The sequence below is a fragment of the Dysidea avara genome, chromosome 7, assembly GCF_963678975.1.
Source record: "Dysidea avara chromosome 7, odDysAvar1.4, whole genome shotgun sequence".
Lineage (NCBI taxonomy): Eukaryota > Metazoa > Porifera > Demospongiae > Dictyoceratida > Dysideidae > Dysidea > Dysidea avara.
In genome coordinates this window covers 16,503,656-16,527,015 of record NC_089278.1, presented here as the reverse complement: position 1 = coordinate 16,527,015, position 23,360 = coordinate 16,503,656, and the positions used below count along the sequence as shown (strand labels likewise).

At 38.7% G+C, this 23,360-nt stretch overlaps 2 protein-coding genes across 2 annotated transcripts in view; both read right to left on the bottom strand.

The window, feature by feature from the left end:
- The window catches only part of LOC136261028 (hemicentin-1-like), a 121,076-nt gene extending 101,781 nt beyond the window's left edge, over positions 1-19,295 (bottom strand). Inside the window, exons 1-3 of the mRNA XM_066054993.1 lie at positions 19,257-19,295; positions 18,848-19,147; positions 18,482-18,790 (exon numbers count right to left, since the gene is read on the bottom strand). Of these exons, the coding sequence (XP_065911065.1) occupies positions 18,482-18,790; positions 18,848-19,025 (487 nt within the window). The 5' untranslated portion in view covers positions 19,026-19,147; positions 19,257-19,295. The remainder of the gene's footprint in view (positions 1-18,481; positions 18,791-18,847; positions 19,148-19,256) is intronic.
- The window catches only part of LOC136261067 (hemicentin-1-like), a 177,266-nt gene continuing 173,105 nt past the window's right edge, over positions 19,200-23,360 (bottom strand). Inside the window, exons 24-26 of the mRNA XM_066055034.1 lie at positions 19,615-19,914; positions 19,290-19,565; positions 19,200-19,216 (exon numbers count right to left, since the gene is read on the bottom strand). Of these exons, the coding sequence (XP_065911106.1) occupies positions 19,200-19,216; positions 19,290-19,565; positions 19,615-19,914 (593 nt within the window). The remainder of the gene's footprint in view (positions 19,217-19,289; positions 19,566-19,614; positions 19,915-23,360) is intronic.

The following is a 23,360-nucleotide window of genomic DNA, read 5'->3' as shown; positions in this document are numbered from 1 at the left end:
ACGCCAATGCAATTAACTGAATTCGCGGGCTGGCATTGGCACGATATATTACTAAGAATAAGATGTTTTGTTTGCGTATGGCTGGCTTCTTCGGTTCCATAGCAGTGTGTCAGAACAACAGCACTGGTACAGTAGAATACCTGTTCCATCAGCCACCCACACAATTAATTACGTTTTAGATTGTTGCATGCATTACTGTGATCTTACTTTTCCAGATGGCTTGTTGTTATTCTATAACATCACAATGGGCTAGCCTTTGTTAAATCAGGAAAATCTTAGTGCTCACTTATGCAGTTCATAAAAGCTACTCTGGCTACACAACCTAGTTTGCTGACCAAACAGCTGTCCCACGTTCCCACCAGTCAATACAGACATAAACACAGAGGTGATAAAACATCTATGTTGCAAGTTTCATTATTGCCAAAAGGCGGGATTAAAAGCCCATAATTAAAACTGCCTCAAATCATATCAACAGCTTGTTCATGCACAACCGGTCTTTCAATGGACACCGCTTAGCAGTACACAACAGCTGCCTCATTCCACAAAATTTAATTCACTGCCTGAATATTGATCCTGAATGCACTGATTTGTGGCTACCTTCCATCCTGCATGTGGGTATTTATCAGAAAGAGTATAAGTTTGTGCAAGGAATCGAATGTCACGAATTTGCTACTTTGTAAGATTGGGTGGCGCATAATTTCATTTTGTGCATAAATTAGTTGGTTAAAAAAATCACTTTGCAGGATGCACTAATTTTTACCATGTATGGCAATAGATTGTGAGGTTGTAATGAGCTTTGGGTGCAATTGTAAGCCTATATTCCAGGGATGATCAAAAGAAAAATAAATAAAAAACAGGCTATAAATGAGGAGATTTAATGATGACTAAAAGGCATCCCCTCCAACTGGCCACAAAGCTTTGCAGTATTATCTTACCAGGTACTAACAAGGCACAATGTAGTGTGTACACATGCTTTATTTCTAGAGCCATATGGTTTAACCCATGTATAATTTGTGAATCCCTTAAGTATGAATTTGTAAAGACAATATAGCTACCAGCACTTAAGCTTATGATGAGGTTCTCCTGTGTAGCTTTACACCCCTTAGTTTATGCTCTAGTGGCTTTCAAGCACTGCATGTGGCCCACAGTGTAGTACATGGAGCGGTCTACTGAATCTGGTTTTAAAACAAATGAATAAAGTGACTGTTTAATTGGAGTATCTCGTGAGATGCACTACCATAAATAATAAAGTATGTTTTATTAGAATAATGGGCATCATTTATAAGAATTCACTTGCCGTAATTATTTTATAAAGTGATGCACATGTTTGGCACCACCAGGCAGCAAATAGCCATCAGTTAAATCTTTGAACACTTCATTACTTGAGTTGAAAATGTCAGAAACTTCCATTATTTTCACGTCCTTGCTTTTCAATGTTTTGTTGACAGTGAACGGGGTGCAATAAAACCATAGCCTACAGTAAACTGTAGGTGTGGCTGTGAATGCAGTTTATGGTGGTATCCTCATCAACTATGCATATGTGTTGTAGTGCTGTACACCTACAAAATTTTTGTCACCAGTTAATTGCCTACAAATAATTGGCAATAGCTGGTTAATTGGTTTGTGTGTATATTGGCAGACATAACATGTGCTCAACAAGCCTGCTGGAAGGTTTAGGGTGGTACCAAAGTGACCATCAACATCCTGTCCTGCAATAACAGTTATTGCAATCATTTTTACACATGCTTTGAGGTTATGTTATGATGTTGGCACTTGGTGATTTGTAGTTTGCCAGGTGGGTGGGCAATAACTGGTTTAAAGGTTTCTTCACCAGTTATTGGCTGACCTAGACAACAACTGGTTGATTACACACCAGTGTACAGCACTAATGTGTTGTATTGGTGCAGTGTTATAACGGGCAAACGAGTGCAGGAATAATTCCCCTTGAACACATTAATCACAATGCAGCATGTTGCACACTCATTGCAGGCCAACCCATGAAAGATAATAAGGTAGGTGTATTCAAGCGTCCATGGTAGCTCTGTCAATTATGCATACATGTCATACATGTTGTACTGATGCAGGCCACGTAAAATGTAATGTATTTATCAGCGGACAAGTATTTCTCTTAGAATATATCACAATGTGTATGGTAGTGTCTGTGGCTATGTTACTGGCTGTGTTAAATGTAACCCATATGGTGGCACATGGAAAGTAACCTAGGGGGGGCCAAGGCAGTTTATTAGTCTGTAGTAACCTGTTAATTGTGCTTATACATACTGTTTTGTGTACAACTGTACTAAATGTTTATCAAGTGTTAATAAAACAATAAAAAGAAAAAGAAAAGTTCTGTCCTGTAAATTGAATGTATTATGACACGTACATTAACACTTAAGGACTGTATGACCATCTTAGCGGGTCCCACAAATATATTACTCCTTGGCATCGTTGGGGTTCGGATAGAAAAGTATATTAGCCAAGTTTTCCTACACTTATCACATTTCTATACCCATGTTCATTCAGGAATTGGCACGTCACACACAACCAATAGAACTGCCCATCACTTGCTATCCACAATTTCTATTCCTGGCTGCTTGACATGCACCAGATGGCACTTGCAACACAGCTCATATACATACACATACACCATGCACCTCATGCATACATGCATTAGTAAACCACTTACTTGCTCATTACTTTTGTGTACTTAGTATTGTATTCTCTCAAGTAGCAGACTTTGGCAATGTGTGGTCCATAATTATGTTCTTTCCTACGGCTTGGGGGGAAAGGCTATAAGCCTTTCTTTGGCATTGAAAATTCCTGTGGCTTTAAAGTTAGTAAATCCCCAGGTATTTCACCTCCAAGCCTAATGAAATCAAGAGAGCCACTGTTGTGGCTATACATCAAGTGGTCCTGTTACAAAAATCAAATAGGAGAATCCTGGGAACCCTGCACAACCTACCAAAACAACCACCATCAATAGACGGCAGTTGATAAAGGCAGCTCTAGTATGCTTATCAGTAACTGGAAGCAGCTAATATTAAACAAGTGCGTTAGGGTTAACAAGCAACCAACATTAATCTTCAATTATGCTACTCATCACAACAAAACCATAAACTTTCCATATCAACTCTTTCCTTGACAAGTGCATTTAGTCACCACAAAATTATTTGAACGTTCACACTACTGTAAGAGATATGAGACGCCTAGTAGTATCTGTAGTTACAATATAGGTTTGACAATGAAAACAGAGCACGATGACCACAGTCTACTAGGCTTATAATGATCAAGCATGACAACCATGTCCCTTAACCCCCTCACTGCCAAATTTGTAGAGGCTGCAATCTACTGCTTCTAAATTGCTGTAACTTACACACCATACCATATAATCCTATAAAACTATATTATATCATTTTACTCGCTGTAGAACAAGTAATTCGATTATCGAGTTTCTGTTTACACAAGAGCAACCACAAAGCCATTATAAAACTTTAAAGTGCAAAAATCATCTTAGTGAAACCAAACATGAAATTTCACAGCTAGAACTGTTTACAATAAACATTGCTAACCTGTTTACAGTTGAAGCAATCATTTCTAAGTCTGGTTTTCCAGCATTTGAGCAAGTGTGCATGTGTATACAGGCACGAGGTCACTGTTTCAAGGTGTACAAAAGTAGCAACACACCACTCCAACCTATATAATCCCTCTCCTTACTGTTACTCTTTATTAGTAGTGCCATTATCACTTCAATCAAAGAATTGTCTATAATGCTTGTTATCGACATTCTGAAAGTATGCGATTGCATCATCTAACCATGCAATAGTGTGCAAGAAACCGGTTATCCCTGTTCTAGTTCATTTAAGGTTGTGCCTGCTACAGGATAAGTGCAGGGACTACTAAAACGCTTGACTGAAGTTACAGAGCATTTAGAATGTGATGCCACGGGCGTTTATATATCAAAACCACCATATGACGGTTATGGCAGTGAAAGGGTTATTAATATTTAATGGTTTAACTATACTGAAAATCAAGCACAACAACCATGCCTAGCTGCATTTATAGTAATCAAAGACAGCAACCATGTCCCTGAATAACTATACATTAATAAGAATTGAGGTGTGGCAAACATGTCCCTTAAGAGGGAAAGTAACCATGTCCTATGGCTTCTGTGAATACAATTATGTGCTTTATATGAAGTTGCAAAACCAGATATTGTTCCCCAAATGATGAATGTTTTAGTTAAGGCATTGAACTTCTGTTTAGTGCAAATTTGAGTGATAATCCCCTGAAGTTGTAAAAACAAGTACAGTATAAGGAAAAATTAAGAATTTTAAGTTCAATTAGGGATCATAGAAAAAAGTAAGGAAACAAAGGAGGCTGCCTACACTCGTAGACCAGGGCATCCAAGTAGGTGTGACCAGGGAGGCCAGAGCCTCACCACTTTTTGGCTGAAATTTAAAAAAAAACTTGCTAATTTGGTGAAACCAAAATGAACATGCAATACACTTAGCATTTGTTTAATGGCAGCAATTGATATAAACAACACTTATCAAACCTGTCTTTCACCCAGAACAGCTTCATGTCTACTTCATCCGTGTTAAGCACCTCTAAAAATAATTACCACCTTTACCTTTGTTTCTCTTTGTAGCTACTTCGGAAACATTCCTTACAGATCTCTTATGTAACTAATAACTCAAGTGGTAGGTTAAACAAGGTGCTTTGTTGTCAATGTCCATAACATTCAACATTGTCAGTTTGTTATGCAAGTAGCTAAGGTAAGGACGGGTGTTTCCGGACAAAGTTTGTACATGTATTAGAAAACTGTTTATTACTCCTCGAGAGAGGAACAGATTCTAACATGCTTGGTGCCAAATTGTAGCCAATGAAATAGGCTATCAGTGGTGTAAATTGTGAGTGGTAAAGTGTAGGGCGCTAGGAGAAAGAACGGCCTAAATGTGCAATTTGAGAAAATGCTAAAAATTTATGTGGCTGGGGTTTTTGTACACCGGTAACTCCACTGAGTGCCGTGGCCCAGCAGATACTGATAGCGTTCTGTTTGGCTGGTTACTTTGTTTATGGCAGCGATTTTTTTAGCAGCAGAATTGCATTAGTTATGCTGCTCCGGACCTTGCAGTTGTCTTGCAACGCTTTCAAAGATGCGACGTTTAATCTACTGCCTAGAAAACTGTACCGCCCTTATCTGAACACACAAACAGCATACTTTAGCAATGTGGCCCAGTGGACCCTTGCTGCAGGCTTCTCCGGGCTGCTGGTTGTGTTGATTGCGTATTCAAGTTGACACGACGTAGGTAATGGGCTTGGAATCCAGTTGTACTATCTCTAAACCATATCTAATCCAAAACAGTCAAGCTGTAAAAAAAGAGTGCGGCCCTCAAAAAGGCTATGGTGAAAAAAGATGTGAAATCCAAGGTGGCGGCCAAGAAATGGCTGTGATGGTAGGTTAATGGTTAAAATTTTAATAACGACAATTCAGGTGAATTTTTGTGCCGCTTGGTCTTGGCAAAAAATTCACCTAAATTGCCGTTATTAAAATTTTAACCATTAACCTACCATCACAGCCATTTCTTGGCCGCCACCTTGGATTCACATCTTTTTTAACCATAGCCTTTTTGAGGGCCGCACACTTTTTTTACAGCTTGACTGTTTTGGATTAGATTTCACTTCTTTTTGTATTTGTATACCCAAAAGCTGGCCATAGGCCGGCTTTGGGACTTTTTAAACCTGTCTTTTTTTCTTTTCCACAGGAAGAAGAAAAGATGAAGCAGAAAAGACGAAGCAGATGTACTTAAAATATTTCTGATTTTATCAGTAAATGTACAAATTATATATATAATACATATCAAGACACACGGTAGTGTGTCGTGCGGCCCAAGAAGCCGGCGCGCAACCCCGTGAGTATATTGACAGGAAGAAAGAAAACGCAATTTTCGCACCTCCGTAGCTCTGTGCTGCCTTGATGAAACAACACGAATTTTGCTGTGGACACTCCCTCCACCTTCAGCACTCCACATTCCAAATTTGAGCGAAATCGCTTCAAGTGTTCCCGAGATATGCGACTTCAAAAATTGGCTCAGTTTCTTCGTTTTTTTTTTTTTCTTATTTTTCTTCCTCTTTTCGCACACTTACAAAAACTGCTATAAAACGCGAACGCCTTATCCGATCGCCTTGAAATTTGGCACACAGGAGGGGGGTATAAAGGCGCATCTCAGTACCAACGTTGGCTGGAATACCATAAACAGGCAAAGAGTTATGAGCGATTATTCACGAAAAATTACACCAATATGTTGTCACGCCTACAGGGTAAACCGCGTATGGCAAGAAGCTGAAAATCGGTGGGTGAATAGGTTAACTATTGAACCTCAAACCTTTTGTGGTTTGAAAGAAATCGAGCTAAAAACCAGGAAGATACAACGAAAAAACCAACAGTGTGTAACAATTACGCAATCGAGATTAGCTAATAAAAAACGACTGCTTGCCACGCCTACCAGGTAAACCGCTTGGGGTAATGCTTTGAAAATCGCTGTACAGATGGAGTTATCATCTTAGAAAGGATCTTCAATGGTGTAGAAGAATCAGACTTAAAGCCACGGAGTTATAACACGAAATCCAACTTGGTGTAGCAAGTGCGAGATCGAGATACTCTAATAGAGCAGTCATCCTAATAGAGCAGTCACCCTGAACAGAATTCAAGAGATCAGTTAGAAATAAGTAACCTGTATAGAGATCAGCTACAAACAAATCACCCTGTAGAGAGTTCAGCTACAAACAATTCACCCTGTTCAGACATCAGTTAGAAGAAGTTTTCTTGTAGAGAGTTTAGTTACAAACAAATCACCCTGTTGAAAGATCAGCTAGAAGATGTCACCTTGTAGATAGTTCAGTTACAAAGAAACCACCATGTAGAGAATTCAGCTACAAACTAGTGACCCTGTAGATACATCAGCTAGAAGAAGTTACCTTGTAGAGAGTTCAGCTACAAAGAAACCATTCTGTAAAGAGCTCAGCTGCAAACAAATCACCTATACAGAATTCAGGTACAAACAAATCACCCTGTAGAGAGATCAGCTAGAAGAAGTTACCTTGTAGATAGTTCAGCTACAAACAAATCATCCTGTAGAGAGATCAGTTAGAAAAAGTTACCTTGTAGATCGTTCAGCTACAAAGAATTCACCCTGTAAGCAGCTAGAAGAAGTTACCTTGTAGAGAGTTCAGGTACAAAGAAACCATCATGTAGAGAATTCAGCCGCAAACAAATCACGTGTAGAGAGTTCAGCTAAAACAATCTCCCTGTAGAGAGATCAGCTAGAAGAAGTTTCCTTGTAGAGAGTTCTGCTACAAACAAATCACCCTGTAGAAAGATCAGCTAGAAGAAATCACCTTGTAGAGAGTTCAGCTTCAAAGAAACAATCATGTGAGAGTTCAGCTACAAACAAATTGTCCTGTAAAGAGATCAGCTAGAAGAAGTTACCTTGTAGAGAGTTCAGCTACAAAGAAACCATCGTGTAGAGAGTTCAGCTACAAACAAATCACCCTGTAGAAAGATCAGCTATAGAAGAAATCACCTTGTAGAGAGTTCAGCTACAAAGAAACCATGCATCATGTATAGAGTTCAGCTACAAACAAATCACCCTGTAGAAAGATCAGCTATAGAAGAAATCACCTTGTAGAGAGTTCAGCTACAAAGAAACCATGCATCATGTATAGAGTTCAGCTACAAACAAATCACCCTGTAGAAAGATCAGCTATAGAAGAAATCACCTTGTAGAGAGTTCAGCTACAAAGAAACCATCATGTAGAGAGTTCAGCTACAAACAAATCGTCTTGTAGAGAGATCAGCTAGAAGAAATTACCTTGTAGAGAGTTCAGCTACAAAGAAACCATCATGTAGAGAGTTCAGCTGCAAACAAATCTCCCTGTAGAGAGATCAGCTAGAAGAAGTTTCCTTGTAGAGAGTTCAGCTACAAAGAAACCATCATGTAGAGAGTTCAGCTACAAACAAATCTCCCTGTAGAGAGATCAGCTAGAAGAAGTTTCCTTGTAGAGAGTTCAGCTACAAAGAAATCACCCTGTAGAAAGATCAGCTAGAAGTAGTTACCTTGAGGAGAGTTCAGCTACAAAGAAACCATCATGTAGAGAGTTCAGCTGCAAACAAATCACCTGTAGAGAGTTAAGCTACAAACAAATCTCCCTGTAGAGGGATAAGTCACCTTGCAGAGAGTTCAGTTACAAAGAAACCACCATGTAGAGAGTTCAGCTGCAAACAAATCATCTGTAGAGAGTTCAGCTACAAACAAATCTCCCTGTAGAGAGATCAGCTAGAAGAAGTTTCCTTGTAGATAGTTCAGCTACAAACAAATCTCCCTGTAGAGAGATCAGCTAGAAGAAATTACCATGTAGAGAGTTCAGCTACAAAGAAATCACCCTGTAGAAAGATCAGCTATGAACAGATCACCCTGTAGAGAGATCAGCTAGAAACAAGTCACCCTGTAGAGAGTTCAGCTAGAAGAAATTACCTTGTAGAGAGTTCAGCTACAAAGAAACCACCATTTAGAGAGTTCAGCTGCAAACAAATCACCCAGTAGAAAGTTCAGCTATGAACAGATCACCCTGTAGAGAGATCAGCTAGAAACAAGTCACCCTGTAGAGAGTTCAGCTAGAAGAAATTACCTTGTAGAGAGTTCAGCTACAAAGAAACCACCATTTAGAGAGTTCAGCTGCAAACAAATCACCCAGTAGAAAGTTCAGCTATGAACAGATCACCCTGTTGAGAGTTCAGTTAGAAACAAGGAATCCTGTAGAGAGATCACCTAGAAGTATCACCTTGTAGAGAGTTCAGCTACAAACAAATCACCCTGTACAGAGATCAGCTAGAAGAAGTCACCTTGTAGAGAGTTCAGCTATAAAGAAACCACCATGTAGAGAATTCAGCTGCAAACAAACACCCTGTAGAGAACTCAGCTACAAACAAATCGCCCTGTAGAAAGATCAGCTAGAAGAAGTTACCTTGTAGGGATTTCAGCTACAAACAAATCATCCTGTAGAGAGTTCAGCTACAAAGAAACCATTCTTTAAAGAGCTCAGCTGCAAATAAATCACCTGTACAGAATTCAGCTACAAACAAATCACCCTGTAGAGAGATCAGCTAGAAGAAATTACCTTGTAGATAGTTCAGCTACAAACAAATCACCCTGTAGAAAGATCAGTTAGAAGAAGTTACCTTGGAGAGAGTTCAGCTACAAAGAAACCATTTTGTAAAGAGCTCAGCTGCAAACAAATCACCTGTACAGAATTCAGCTACGAACAAATCACCCTGTAGAGAGATCAGCTATAAGAAGTTACCTTGTAGATAGTTCAGCTACAGTAAAAAGAAACCACCATGTAGAGAGTTCAGCTGCAAAGAAATCACCCTGTAGAAAATTCTGCCGCAAACAAATTGCCCTGTAGAAAGATCAGTTAGAAGAAGTTATCTTGTAGAGAGTTCAGCTACAAAGAAATTACCATGTAGAGAGTTCAGCTAGAAGAAATTACCTTGTAGAGAGTTCAGCTACAAAGAAACCATCATCTAGATAGTTCAGCTGCAAACAAATCACCTGTAGAGAGTTCAGCTACAAACAAATCTCCCTTTAGAGAGATCAGCTAGAAGAAGTTACCTTGTAGATCGTTCAGCTACAAACAATTCACCCTGTAGAGAGAGCAATTAGAAGAAGTCACCTTGTAGAGTGTTCAGTTACAAAGAAACCACCATGGAGATTTCTGTAATCAATATATGTGACCGGATTTGCGAAAAGGGGTCTTCCACACACATCCAATTCTGTAAACGTTGGAGACCATAATACAGTGTTCAAGTAACATATTAACCTGAAAATTTCACCATGTATTCAGCTATAGTGGTGCTCACCGCTGCCCAAATTTCAAGGCAATAGCTCTTTCCAATCTGAAGTTATCAATTGTCAAAGTTGGCAAATTGGATGTGTGTGGAAGACCCCTTTCGCAAATCCGGTCACATATGTATTATATATATAATTTGTACATTTACTGATAAAATATTTAAAGTACATCTACTTCATCTTTTCTTCTTCCTGTAGTAAAGAAAAAAAACATAGGTTAAAAAAGTCCCAAAGCTGGCCATAGGCCGGCTTTGGGGTATACAAATACAAAAAGAAATGAAATCTAATCCAAAACAGCTAAGCTGTAAAAAAAGTGTGCGGCCCTCAGAAAGGCTATGGTGAAAAAAGATGTGAAATCCAAGGTGGTGGCCAAGAAATGGCTGTGATGGTAGGTTAATGGTAAAAATTTTAATGACGACAATTCAGGTGAATTTTTGTGCCACTTCACAAAATTTACCTGAATTGTCATTATTAAAATTTTTACCATTAACCTACCATCACAGCCATTTCTTGGCCGCCACCTTGGATTTCACATCTTTTTTCACCATAGCCTTTCTGAGGGCCGCACACTTTTTTTACAGCTTAGCTGTTTTGGATTAGATACTTATTACAGAACTCTCCATGGTGGTTTCTTTGTAACTAAACACTCTACAAAGTGACTTCTTCTTGCTGCTCTCTCTACAGGGTGAATTGTTTGTAGCTGAACAATCTACAAGTAACTTCTTCTAGCTGATCTCTCTACAGGGTGGTTTGTTTGTAGCTGAATTCTGTGCAGGTGAATTGTTTGCAGCTGAGCTCTTTACACAATGGTTTCTTTGTAGCTGAACTCTCTACAAGGTAACTTCTACTAACTGATCTTTCTACAGGGCAATTTGTTTGTGGCTGAATTTTCTAGAGGGTGATTTCTTTGTAGCTGAACTCTCTACATGGTGGTTTCTTTGTAACTGAACTCTCTAAAAGGTAATTTCTTCTAGCTGATCTCTCTACAGGGAGATTTGTTTGTAGCTGAACTCTCTACAGGTGATTTGTTTGCAGCTGAACTCTCTACATGATGGTTTCTTTGTAGCTGAACTCTCCACAAGGTAACTTCTTCTAGCTGATCTTTCTACAGGGTGATTTGTTTGTAGCTGAACTCTCTACAAGGAAATTTCTTCTAGCTGATCTCTCTACAAGGAGATTTGTTTGTAGCTGAACTCTATACAGGTGATTTGTTTGCAGCTAAACTCTCTACATGATGGTTCTTTGTAGCTGAACTCTCTACAAGGTGACTTCTTCTAGCTGACCTTTCTACAGGGAGATTTGTTTGTAATTGAACTCTCTACAGGTGATTTGTTTGCAGTTGAACTCTCTACATGATGGTTTCTTTGTAGCTGAACTCTCTACAAGGTAATTTCTTCTAGCTGATCTCTCTACAGAGAGATTTGTTTGTAGCTGAACTCTCTACAGGTGATTTGTTTGCAGCTTAACTCTCTTCATGATGGTTTCTTTGTAGCTGAACTCTCTACAAGGTAATTTCTTCTAGCTGATCTCTCTACAGAGAGATTTGTTTGTAGCTGAACTCTCTACAGGTGATTTGTTTGCAGTTGAACTTTCTACATGATGGTTTCTTTGTAGCTGAACTCTCTACAAGGTAATTTCTTCTAGCTGATCTCTCTACAGAGAGATTTGTTTGTAGCTGAACTCTCTACAGGTGATTTGTTTGAAGCTGAACTCTCTACATGATGGTTTCTTTGTAGCTGAACTCTCCACAAGGTAACTTCTTCTAGCTGATCTTTCTACAGGATGATTTGTTTGTAGCTGAACTCTCTACAAGGTAACTTCTTCTAGCTGATCTCTCTACAGGGAGATTTGTTTGTAGCTGAACTCTCTACAGGTGATTTGTTCGCAGCTTAACTCTCTACATAATGGTTCTTTGTAGCTAAACTCTCTACAAGGTGACTTCTTCTAGCTGACCTTTCTACAGGGAGATTTGTTTGTAGCTGAACTCTCTACAGGTGATTTGTTTGCAGCTGAACTCTCTACATGATGGTTTCTTTGTAGCTGAACTCTCACAAGGTAACTGCAGTCTCTACAAGGTCACTAGTTTGTAGCTGAACTCTCTACATGGTGGTTTCTTTGTAACTGAACTCTCTACAGGGTGACTTCTTTTAGCTGATCTTTCTAGAGGGTGATTTGTTTGTAGCTGAACTCTCTACAGGTGATTTGTTTGCAGCTGAACTCTGTACATGATGGTTTCTTTGTAGCTGAACTCTCACAAGGTAACTGATGTCTCTACAAGGTCACTAGTTTGTAGCTGAACTCTCTACATGGTGGTTTCTTTGTAACTGAACTCTCTACAGGGTGACTTCTTTTAGCTGATCTTTCTAGAGGGTGATTTGTTTGTAGCTGAACTCTCTACAGGTGATTTGTTTGCAGTTGCACTCTCTACATGATGGTTTCTTTGTAGCTGAACTCTCTACAAGGTAATTTCTTCTAGCTGATCTCTCTACAGAGAGATTTGTTTGTAGCTGAACTCTCTACAGGTGATTTGTTTGAAGCTGAACTCTCTACATGATGGTTTCTTTGTAGCTGAACTCTCCACAAGGTAACTTCTTCTAGCTGATCTCTCTACAGAGAGATTTGTTTGTAGCTGAACTCTCTACAGGTGATTTGTTTGCAGCTGAACTCTCTACATGATGGTTCTTTGTAGCTAAACTCTCTACAAGGTGATTTCTTCTAGCTGACCTTTCTACAGGGAGATTTGTTTGTAGCTGAACTCTCTACAGGTGATTTGTTTGCAGCTGAACTCTCTACATGATGGTTTCTTTGTAGCTGAACTCTCTACAAGGTAATTTCTTCTAGCTGATCTCTCTACAGAGAGATTTGCTTGTAGCTGAACTCTCTACAGGTGATTTGTTTGCAGTTGAACTCTCTACATGATGGTTTTTTTGTAGCTGAACTCTCTACAAGGTAATTTCTTCTAGCTGATCTCTCTGCAGAGAGATTTTTTTGTAGCTGAACTCTCTACAGGTGATTTGTTTGCAGCTGAACTCTCTACATGATGGTTCTTTGTAGCTAAACTCTCTACAAGGTGACTTCTTCTAGCTGACCTTTCTACAGGGAGATTTGTTTGTAGCTGAACTCTCTACAAGGTAATTTCTTCTAGCTGATCTCTCTACAGAGAGATTTGTTTGTAGCTGAACTCTCTACAGGTGATTTGTTTGAAGCTGAACTCTCTACATGATGGTTTCTTTGTAGCTGAACTCTCCACAAGGTAACTTCTTCTAGCTGATCTTTCTACAGGGTGATTTGTTTGTAGCTGAACTCTCTACAAGGAAACTTCTTCTAGCTGATCTCTCTACAGGGAGATTTGTTTGTAGCTGAACTCTCTACAGGTGATTTGTTTGTAGCTGGAGTCTCTACATGATGGTTCTTTGTAGCTGAACTCTCTACAAGGTGACTTCTTCTAGCTGATCTTTCTACAGGGAGATTTGTTTGTAGTTGAACTCTCTATAGGTGATTTGTTTGCAGCTGAACTCTCTACATGATGGTTTTTTTGTAGCTGAACTCTCTACAAGGTAACTGCAGTCTCTACAAGGTCACTAGTTTGTAGCTGAACTCTCTACATGGTGGTTTCTTTGTAACTGAACTCTCTACAGGGTGACTTCTTTTAGCTGATCTTTCTAGAGGGTGATTTGTTTGTAGCTGAACTCTCTACAGGTGATTTGTTTGCAGCTGAACTCTCTACATGATGGTTTCTTTGTAGCTGAACTCTCTACAAGGTAACTTTTTCTAGCTGATCTCTCTACAGGGAGATTTGTTTGTAGCTGACCTCTCTACAGGGTGATTTTTTTTTGTAGCTGAACTTTCTACATACAAAGTGACTTGTTCTAGCTGATCTCTCTACAGGATGACTTGTTTCTAGCTGATCTCTCTGCAGGGTGACTTGTTTCTAGCTGAACTCTACTGGGTGATCTGTTCATAGCTGAACTCTCTACAGGATGATTTGTTTACAGCTAAACTATCTACATGGTGGTTTCTTTGCAGCTGAATTCTCTACAAGGTGACTTCTTCTAGCTGAACTCTCTATATGGTGATCTTCTTGTAGCTGAACTCTCTGCAGGGTGATTCGTTTGCAGCTAAACTTTCTACATGATGGTTTGTTCATAACTGAACACTCTACAAGGTAACCTCTTCTAGCTGATCTCTTTACAGGATAACTTGTTTCTAGCTGAACTCTCTACATGGTGATTTGTTGGTAGCTAAACTCTCTACAGTTCGATTTGTTTGCAGCTGAACTCTCATGGTAGTTTCTTTGTAGCTGAACTCTCTACAAGGTAGCTTCTTCTAGCTTGTCTCTCTACAGGATGACTTGTTTCTAGCTGAACTCTCTACAGGGTGATCCTTTCGTAGCTGAACTCACTACAGGGTGATTTGTTTGCAGCTGAAGTCTCTACAAGATGGTTTGTTTGGAGCTGAACTCTCTACAAGGTAACTTCTCCTAGTTGATTTCTCTACAGGGTGACTTGTTTCTAGCTGATCTCTCTACAGGGTGATTTGTTTGTAGCTGAACTCTGTACAGTTTGATTTGTTTGCAGCTGAACTTTCTACATGGTTGTTTCTTTGTAGCTGAACTCTCTACAAGGTAACTTCTTTAGTTGATCTCTCTACAGGATGACTTGTTTCTAGCTGAACTCTCGACAGGATGATCTGTTCATAGCTGAATTCTCTACATGGTAGTTTCTTTGTAGCTAAACTCTTTACAAGGTGACTTCTTCTAGCTGATCTCTCTATAGGGTGATTTGTTTGTAGGTGAACTATCTGCAGTGTGATTTGAACTCTCTACAAGGTGATGTTTTCTAGTTTATCTTCTACTCAGACTGGATGATTGTTTCTAGCTGAACTCTCTACAGTGTGATCTGTTAAGTTTCTACCTGATCTCTCTATAGAGTTATATCTTGTTTGTATAGCTGAACTCTTTTACATGGTGGTTTTTTGATTGGTTGCTGAACTCTCTCTCCACGGTGACTTGTTTGTGCTACAGAGTGACTTGTTTGTAGCTGAACTCTCTACAGAGTGACTTACTTGTAGCTGAACATTGCATAAAGTAACTTGTTTGTAGCTGATCTAGATGAACTCTCTACTAGGTAGCTTTTTTGTAGCTGAACCCTTTACGCAGTGACTTGTTTGTAGCTGAATTCTCTACAGAGTGACTTGTTGTAGCTGAACTCTCTGCAAGGTGACTTGATTATAGTTGAATTCTCTTCAGTGTGACTTATAATGTTCTGAATCTCTACAGCAACATATTTGTAGCTGAACTCTCTACAGGATGACTTGCTTGTAGCTGAATTCTCTATAAGATTAACTGTTTGTAGCTGAACTCCCTACAGAATAACTTGCAATGCCATATAATTCTATAATGGAGTAAGTTATAAACGTAGCTAAATGTTTTATCGATCTCACATATGCTACACATAGTTGGCTTTGGAATCATAACTCAGTGGTTTGTAATCCGATTCTTCTGTACTACTGCAAGGACTTTCTATGATAATTATTCCAGCTACACACCGATTTTCAGCTCACTGTTCTAAGCGGTTTGCCTGGTAGGCGTGAAAACTAATAGTTTTTTATTCATAAAAGTCGATCGCGTAATTGTGACACAGGTTGGGTTTTGTGTCATATCTCGATGGCCTTTAACTGGATTCCTTTTAAACCACAAAAAGGCACTCCTACGATAGTTACTCCATCTACATAGCAATTTTCAGCTCATTCCTTCAAGCGGTTTACCCTGTGGGCGTGACAGACCTTCGACCTTATTTTACGCAAATAATCGGTCATAACTCCGTGAATGTTCATCGGATTCCTACCAAACTTGGTACTGAGATTCGCCTTAATGAGCCCTTTAAGTGTGCCAAATTTCAGTCCGATCCAAGCACACATTCATGTTTTATTGCGGATTTTGCAAAGTGTGCAAAAAGAAGAAAAAAAACCCAAACTTTGGCCGATCGTATCTCGGAAATGGCTGGAGCGATTTTCTTCAAATTTGGTATGTGGACTTCCCTACCACGCCGGCATTTCTGTAGCAACTTTGGTTGTAATACGATAAGGAATCACGGAGCTACAAAGGTGTGAAAAGCACGTTTACTTTCTTCCTGTAAATATACTCACGGTGTGGTGCACCGGCTTCTTGGGCCGCACGACACACTACCGTGTGTCTTGATATCTGTTCACTGTATAGTGTGATTGACAATTTGTGGTGCATATGGTCACTTAGAATTATGAACGATGCCCTCAATCTACTGTTAACACACGCATAGAAAGTTTTTACACAAAAATATTCTACATGCGCAAGCAAATCGTGACGAATCTCAGTAATCCTTGAAGCTATCGAGATAAAACTTTGGTATTTTATAACACACAAGTGTGATACTTAGGTACTCAAACCATATCCTGATTGGTTTCCATTCCATCCTTCAGTAGCGGATCATAAACGAAGTGTCCAGAATACGCAGCTGTCAGGAAACCCCCTTACTTACCTTAACTAGCATGTAGGACCTTGCACACAGAATATTGCCTCCAAATAGCATCTTAGAATGTGAAAGTTTCAATCTTTTCAGTGGGAGAGCATGCCCTCAGATCTCCATAGACTAGCTGGGCATTAGGACTGAGCCTTACCACTTTCACTTTTACTCTGAAGCCCCTGCTTGTAGATATACTTGTGAACAGTTAATTCCTAATTCAGTCATGGGTATAGACTGAAGTAGGGATTAAATGTTCACTAGCATATCTGCAGGTGTAGGCAACCTCCATTGTTTCCCTACTTTTTTCTATGATCCCTAATTAAACTCAAAATTCCTTATACTTGTTTGTTTACTTTTTTGTAACAATATTATAACTGGTGTCTGGTGAACCCGCGCATACCACATCAAAGAAAGGATGGCACCAGAATTAATGTTTTCATCTAAACGCGTGCCCCAGCTATCAATTACTGACTTGAAAGTGAAGTGGTCATTATGCTTCACTTTCAGCTGTGTTAAGCCTGTTACACAGTGTTACAAACAAAGAACTGTATCAAAAGCACCTCTGTAATCAATCTAGTCACCACGGAAATATGGACAATTCCTGTTTAGGAAGTCGTGCATCATCCTACCATGAATCGACACCTTGGGCAGTCAACAAAAAGAAATGAGACACAAAAGGAGGACAAAGATAAGTTCATGATGCATGCATTTTACATACTTCAGTATGCCAAAAGGCACATCTTGGGATGAAGCAATGTCAAACAGTGAAAAAATCAAGCTCATAGCCTTAGCCATTATCAAGTTACTCTTGCCTGAAGGCATCAGGCAGGCAGGCAGGCGGGCAGGCAGGCAGGCAGGTGGGCGGGCAGGCAGGTGGGCGGGCAGGCAGGCAGTCAGTTGAAAATTCCATTGAATAAACTTTCAAAAAGATTTTGTAACAATCTATTGGAAGCATTTACAGTCTTACTGAAGGAACTTTTGGCAAATATACTTAGGTAGCTGATGACAAAGTTAAAGAAGCATAGAATATTATAACTGTAAGACTATATTATAACAAAATTTGTAGAATTCCCATTCTTTAGGTCTATAATACTAAACCAGGTCTTAAAGTCAGTATTTCTAACTGGAGATGGTGATTTTTTAAGTACCACAAACAAATCTGATACAAACGGGATGGAAAGCAACCACAGATCAATGAAAACCATGATTTTGCATGTGAAGCCATAGGAATCAGTGGCATTCCCCCTTAATGATCTAGCTACACTGATAATAATTGAGCATAGCCACCATGCCCATATACTTATAAACAGTGGTGGGAGTAACGCGTTATGTAATATTATTACTTTTGTGGTTACTAAGTAATATAATGAAATACGCTATAAAAACAGGTAATATAACTCAAGTTACTTTACTTACAAATGTAACACGTTACCAAAGTAATATAGTTACTGTAACGAATCTAATATTACGTAATATTATTACTACAAGTAACGAAGTTACTAATCTCGTTAGTAATCCACTGAGTAACGCCTAGCCACAACGAAGTAATGGAGCCTACTGAATGAAGCTTATTCACCAGCTTCTTACTTATAACCAACATTTCCACATTGTCCAACAACGCAATCATGTCACGTGATAAGGTGGTAGTTTCACACGTGACAGCTTAAGGCTGTGGACACAAAGTAATATAATATGTAATATTATTATAGTTACTTTATTTTTGGGGTAATATGTAACTGTAACTAAATAGTTCAGTTTCAAGTAATATGTAACTAGTTACTTTTAATAAAAAGTAACTTGCCCAACACTGCTTATAAAACATAGCATAGCAGAAACCAGGTATATGGTGACCACACCCATTGAAGTATCATGTAGGACACAGGCTAGATACTCTAGTAAGTCCTCACTTTACCAAACACATGCATTCATAAAACTTGCCCCACAATGCAAATGTCATATGTAGTATTTATTTACTTGCTAGTAGCAGTGTTACATCATCAAAACACAGTAGCACATACAGACACACTACAGATAGACACACATGCTCACACAGAGTAGCTAGTAGTCACTTACATTGGATAGTTAGGTAGACACTCTTGGTAATGGTGTTAAGAAGATTACTAACTGAACATTCATAACTTCCACTATCATCTCTATATGATCCTGTTATGACCAACTCAACAGTGACTCTAGTTACATTCCCTTCATTAGTGGACATTAATAAATTAATAACTATTGTCCTATTACTAATTGTTCCATCAACTTTTCTCCATTCAACTTCAGGAGGTGGATGACCAGCACCAATACATCTTAGTGTGATATTTAATCCTTCCTCAATATGTTCTGTTCTCCCTTCTAATGGTTCAACAAGTTCTGCAGCATCTGTAATAACATGACATGATCATATTGACCACACACTAGTGGAGAACATTTTCTTACCATTCACTGTCAATACTCCTACACTTCTATCAATACCAAGTTCATTAGTTGCAATACAAACATAAGTTCCCACATCAAATGATGCTGCATTATAGACTACTAGTCTACTCTCAATAGTAATTGTGTTTATTGATATTGACATTATCATGTACTTGTTTATATCTGACACATTTATCATAACACCATTGAAGTACCAACTGATGTTTGGAGCTGGTTCACCAGTAGCTTCACATGTAAATGAAGATGGATAAGTTTCATTTTCCAACTGATCAACTAATTCCAAAATGATTTCTGGTTGAACTAAAACAATGTCGGCAGTAAATGAACACACAATACAAATACTACAGTACTGTTAATGTGAGCCAATTGCTACAAAACAAAACAGCTACACGACATCATAAATACTTACACTGGACAATAAAGGAGACATTCCTTATATTACCATCTAACAAATTAGTAGCTGAACAAGTGTAGTAACCAGTGTCCTCCCTAGATACATTTGCAAAAGTTAAATTAACTGTCACTTCAGTTATATTTCCCATATTGGTAGACATTGTTGTGTTAGATATTGAAGTGTGTTCACTTAATATTTCACCACTTCTCTCCCAAACAACAAGTGGTGGAGGATAACCTGTACTAATACATGATAGTGTAGTAGTTTGTCCTTCCTGTGTGTAGTGTATTTGTCCTTCTGATGGTGATGTGATATCAGGTGACACTACAAGAGTAATAATAACCACTTTAATATTAACAATCATACTCATTACCATTAACAGTTATTATTCCAAAGCTTTGATCATCTCCAATAATATTGGTAGCATTACAAGTATAAGTTCCCACATCAGATGATGTTACATCATACATTGTTAGTGTGTTCTCGGTAGTAGTTGTACTTATTGATGTTGACATTATCATGTACTTGCTTGTATCTGACACATTTATCATAGCACCATTAAAGTACCAACTGATGTTTGGAACTGGTTCACCAGTAGCTTGACATGTAAACACAGCTGGATATGTTTCATTTGTCACATGGTCAACTAGATCAGCTACAACCTCTGATTGAACTAAAACCAATAGCGTAGCAAATAACACACATATAAGACAATATACATAAAGGATAGTGTCTTTTCAAATTTGTAGTTCATGGCTGCAGTAAAATAGCAGGATAAGTATAAAACAGATTTTGTCCTACAAATTGGCTCTTCTTAGCAGGAATGGCAGAACCGTGTTTACCCTTCTGGGAGCATTATTGGTCTTGGATTTAGTGCTGGGTAGTATATTGGTATTTTTACATACTGAGGTATGGCTATTAAATATAGTTAACTATATTGAGCATTGAAGGAAACCAATATCTGTGGTTTTGTATTGATAGTCAGTGTACAATATAAGGGAAAATTATTGCTTGGAGAGAATGGCCAATCAAAAGTAAATTTGATTGGCCATTTCTGAAATTGCATGGCCGTAAGATAGAGGTGTACTATCCTGGTGTGCAAAGCACACCCCACAGTGCAAAGCACAAGCCTTCTAGGGGGGTCTGGGGGCATGCTCCCCCAGGAAATGTTTGAAAAAGGATCACTCTGAGATTGAACCTGAGACCACTTCCAGCTACATATCACTGAACTACATTTTACAGAGAATTAACTGTGTGTTTATTAGTAATACATGTATGCTAAATCTTTATGCAGAGACCCAGGAGGAATCCCATGCTTGAAAAAGAAGGAAAAATGTATTTAACAGATCTTGCTAAAGCTAATATACTGAATGAGTATTTTTATTCTCAAGATAATAATGCCATAATACCAGACATGGTTAATGCCCAGTACCCAGACATGCCTGCTATACAAGTAGACACTGCAGGTATTGCAAAGTTATTAAGTGAAATGGATCCTTATAAAGCAATGGGCCCAGATGGTATTCCACCTAAACTACTTAAAGAATTGTCAAATGAGGTTGCTCCCTCTATGAGCCTTATGTTCAGTGCTTCTCTAAAGCAAAGTGTGTTACCCAATGACTGGAAAACTGCTTTAGTGACCCCAGTATTTAAGAAGGGCAGTCGAAATGACCCTTGTAATTATCGTCCAATATCATTAACGAGTGTGTGTTGTAAATTGTTTGAACATGTTGTCTATTCAAATATCATGTCTCACCTCGAAACGTTCAGTATTCTTTCAGAATGTCAGTACGGATTTCGTGGAAAACGTTCCGCTGGACTACAGCTATTACAAACTATTCACTCTAAATTTAAACCGCAAGGTACAAACTGATGTCATATTTTTGGATTTCTGTAAAGCCTTTGACAAGGTTTCACACCGATTTCTGTAACACAAGTTGCACCATTATGGTATTAGGGGATCCACTCTTCAGTGGATCTCATCGTTTCTTAATGGCCATAGTCAAAGAGTTGTATGTAATGGTTGTATATCACACCCAGTGAATGTTACTAGTGGTGTACCTCAAGGGACAGTGTTGGGTCCCTTATTGTTTCTGGTCTATATCAATGATTTACCAGAGTGTATATCATCATCCTGTGGTCTTTTCGCAGACGACTGTGTGTTATATAGACCAATAACCAATCAAATTGATCAAGAAACTCTTCAGCAAGATTTATATAATTTACAGCTTTGGGCAAATAAGTGGCTAATGATGTTAAACATGAATAAATGTGAAGTTCTACGCATTTCACTGAAGCAGATCATCAAGAAGTTGTACTTATTATATGATGAACCACTAAAGTGTGTAAATGAAGCTAGATATTTGGGAGTAATGATTGACTCCAAGCTTACTTTCAACACACATGTAAATTTAGTATGTAAGAAAGCAAACAATACCTTGTTCCTGAGAAGAAATCTGTCTTCATGCCAGCGTGAAGTGAAAGCTGAAGCTTACCTGATGTATGTGCGTCCCATACTGGAGTATGCTACTTGTGCCTGGGCCCCTCACACCCAATGTAATATTGACAAGCTAGAAGCTGTTCAAAGGCGCACAGCAAGATTTGTTATTGGAGATTCTCGCTCCACCAGCAGTGTAACACAAATGCTCACTACCTTGAAATGGGACAGTTTAAATTATCGTCGAAATATGTTAAGACTCCAAATGATGTACAAAATTATTCATCATATTGTGGACTTTACTCTGCCAGAATGAATCACTTTTAATAGAGGAATTACCCGGGGTCATGAGTACAAACTTACCCTGCCATTCACAAGAATAGACACATATAAATTCAGCTTCTTTCCTTCCACTGCTATACTATGGAACAACTTGCAACCAGAGACTGTTGAAGCTTCATCTATCACCGTGTTTAACAACCTTCTTATAAATGAACTGTAAAATTGTAATTAGTTAGCTGTATATATTTTGATTTGTATATTGCATTTATATTCGCTGTGCGAGGTCTTGCAATTATAAAACCAAGTACTAAGAATAATACGAAATGCGGTTAAAATTACGTCATAAATAAATAATGAATTAATAATTAATGTTTGAGAAAACTACAAGGCCTAGAGACATAAACTAACCGGGGATCGATTCGCCTGTGAACGAAGGCACAACCGTATAATCGTTGCGCCTGTTCGTGCTGATGACTTTAACGTACATGTAATTTTATATAACACCCAGTACCACACCCATGCTTTAATTTTAGATTGTGCTAAGGAGAAGATTAGCGAGTGATTGCAGGAAAGCCAGAAGCCACTTTACCATAAACAACAAGATTACAAGTATGTTCAGATGGCACATTGAGTTCCAAGTCGCCATGCCAGGTGCCAGTGGAAACGTTACAGGTGATGAACAAGATTAAGGGTATGTTAACATGATTGTCTGTTGTGTATTTGTATTATTTTGTATACTTCTGTTCTGGCTTGCTAGCTGAATTATTTTACAGTATTGTGTTACACATCATTATGCCATTGCCACACCATTAATGTACCGGCACTCAGCTACTAGTAGTTTTGTATTGGGCCTGGCAAGCAATCAGTTGTGTGGAGAACGTGCATCTTTTCCATCCACACATTCTGTGCTGGTCGTGCACTGTTGTACTTGCCCCATTTGTAGATTGCCCCATTGGTGGTTGTACTTGGTTGTATGTGCCCCGGGCCTAGTTATACAACCAAGTACTAAGAATAATACGAAACGCAGTTAAAATTACGTCATAAATAATAAATAAATAGATAATTAATAATTAATGTTTGAGAAAACTATGAGGCCTATAGAGACATAAACTAACCGGGGATCAATTCGCCTGTGAACGAAGGCACAAAGGTACAATCGTTGCGCCCTTTCGTGTTGATGACTTGACCATACGTGTAATTCTATATAACGCCCAGTACCACACCTTGCTTAATTACAGATTGCGCGAAGGAGAAGATTAGCGAATGTTAGTGAAGTGACTTCAGGAGAGTGAGATGCCACTTTACACGTAAACAAGAAGATTACAAGTAAGTTTTTCTGTTTGTAACATCTCAAGTCTCCATGCCAGCTGCCAGTCACATAAAATATTTAATTAATTAAC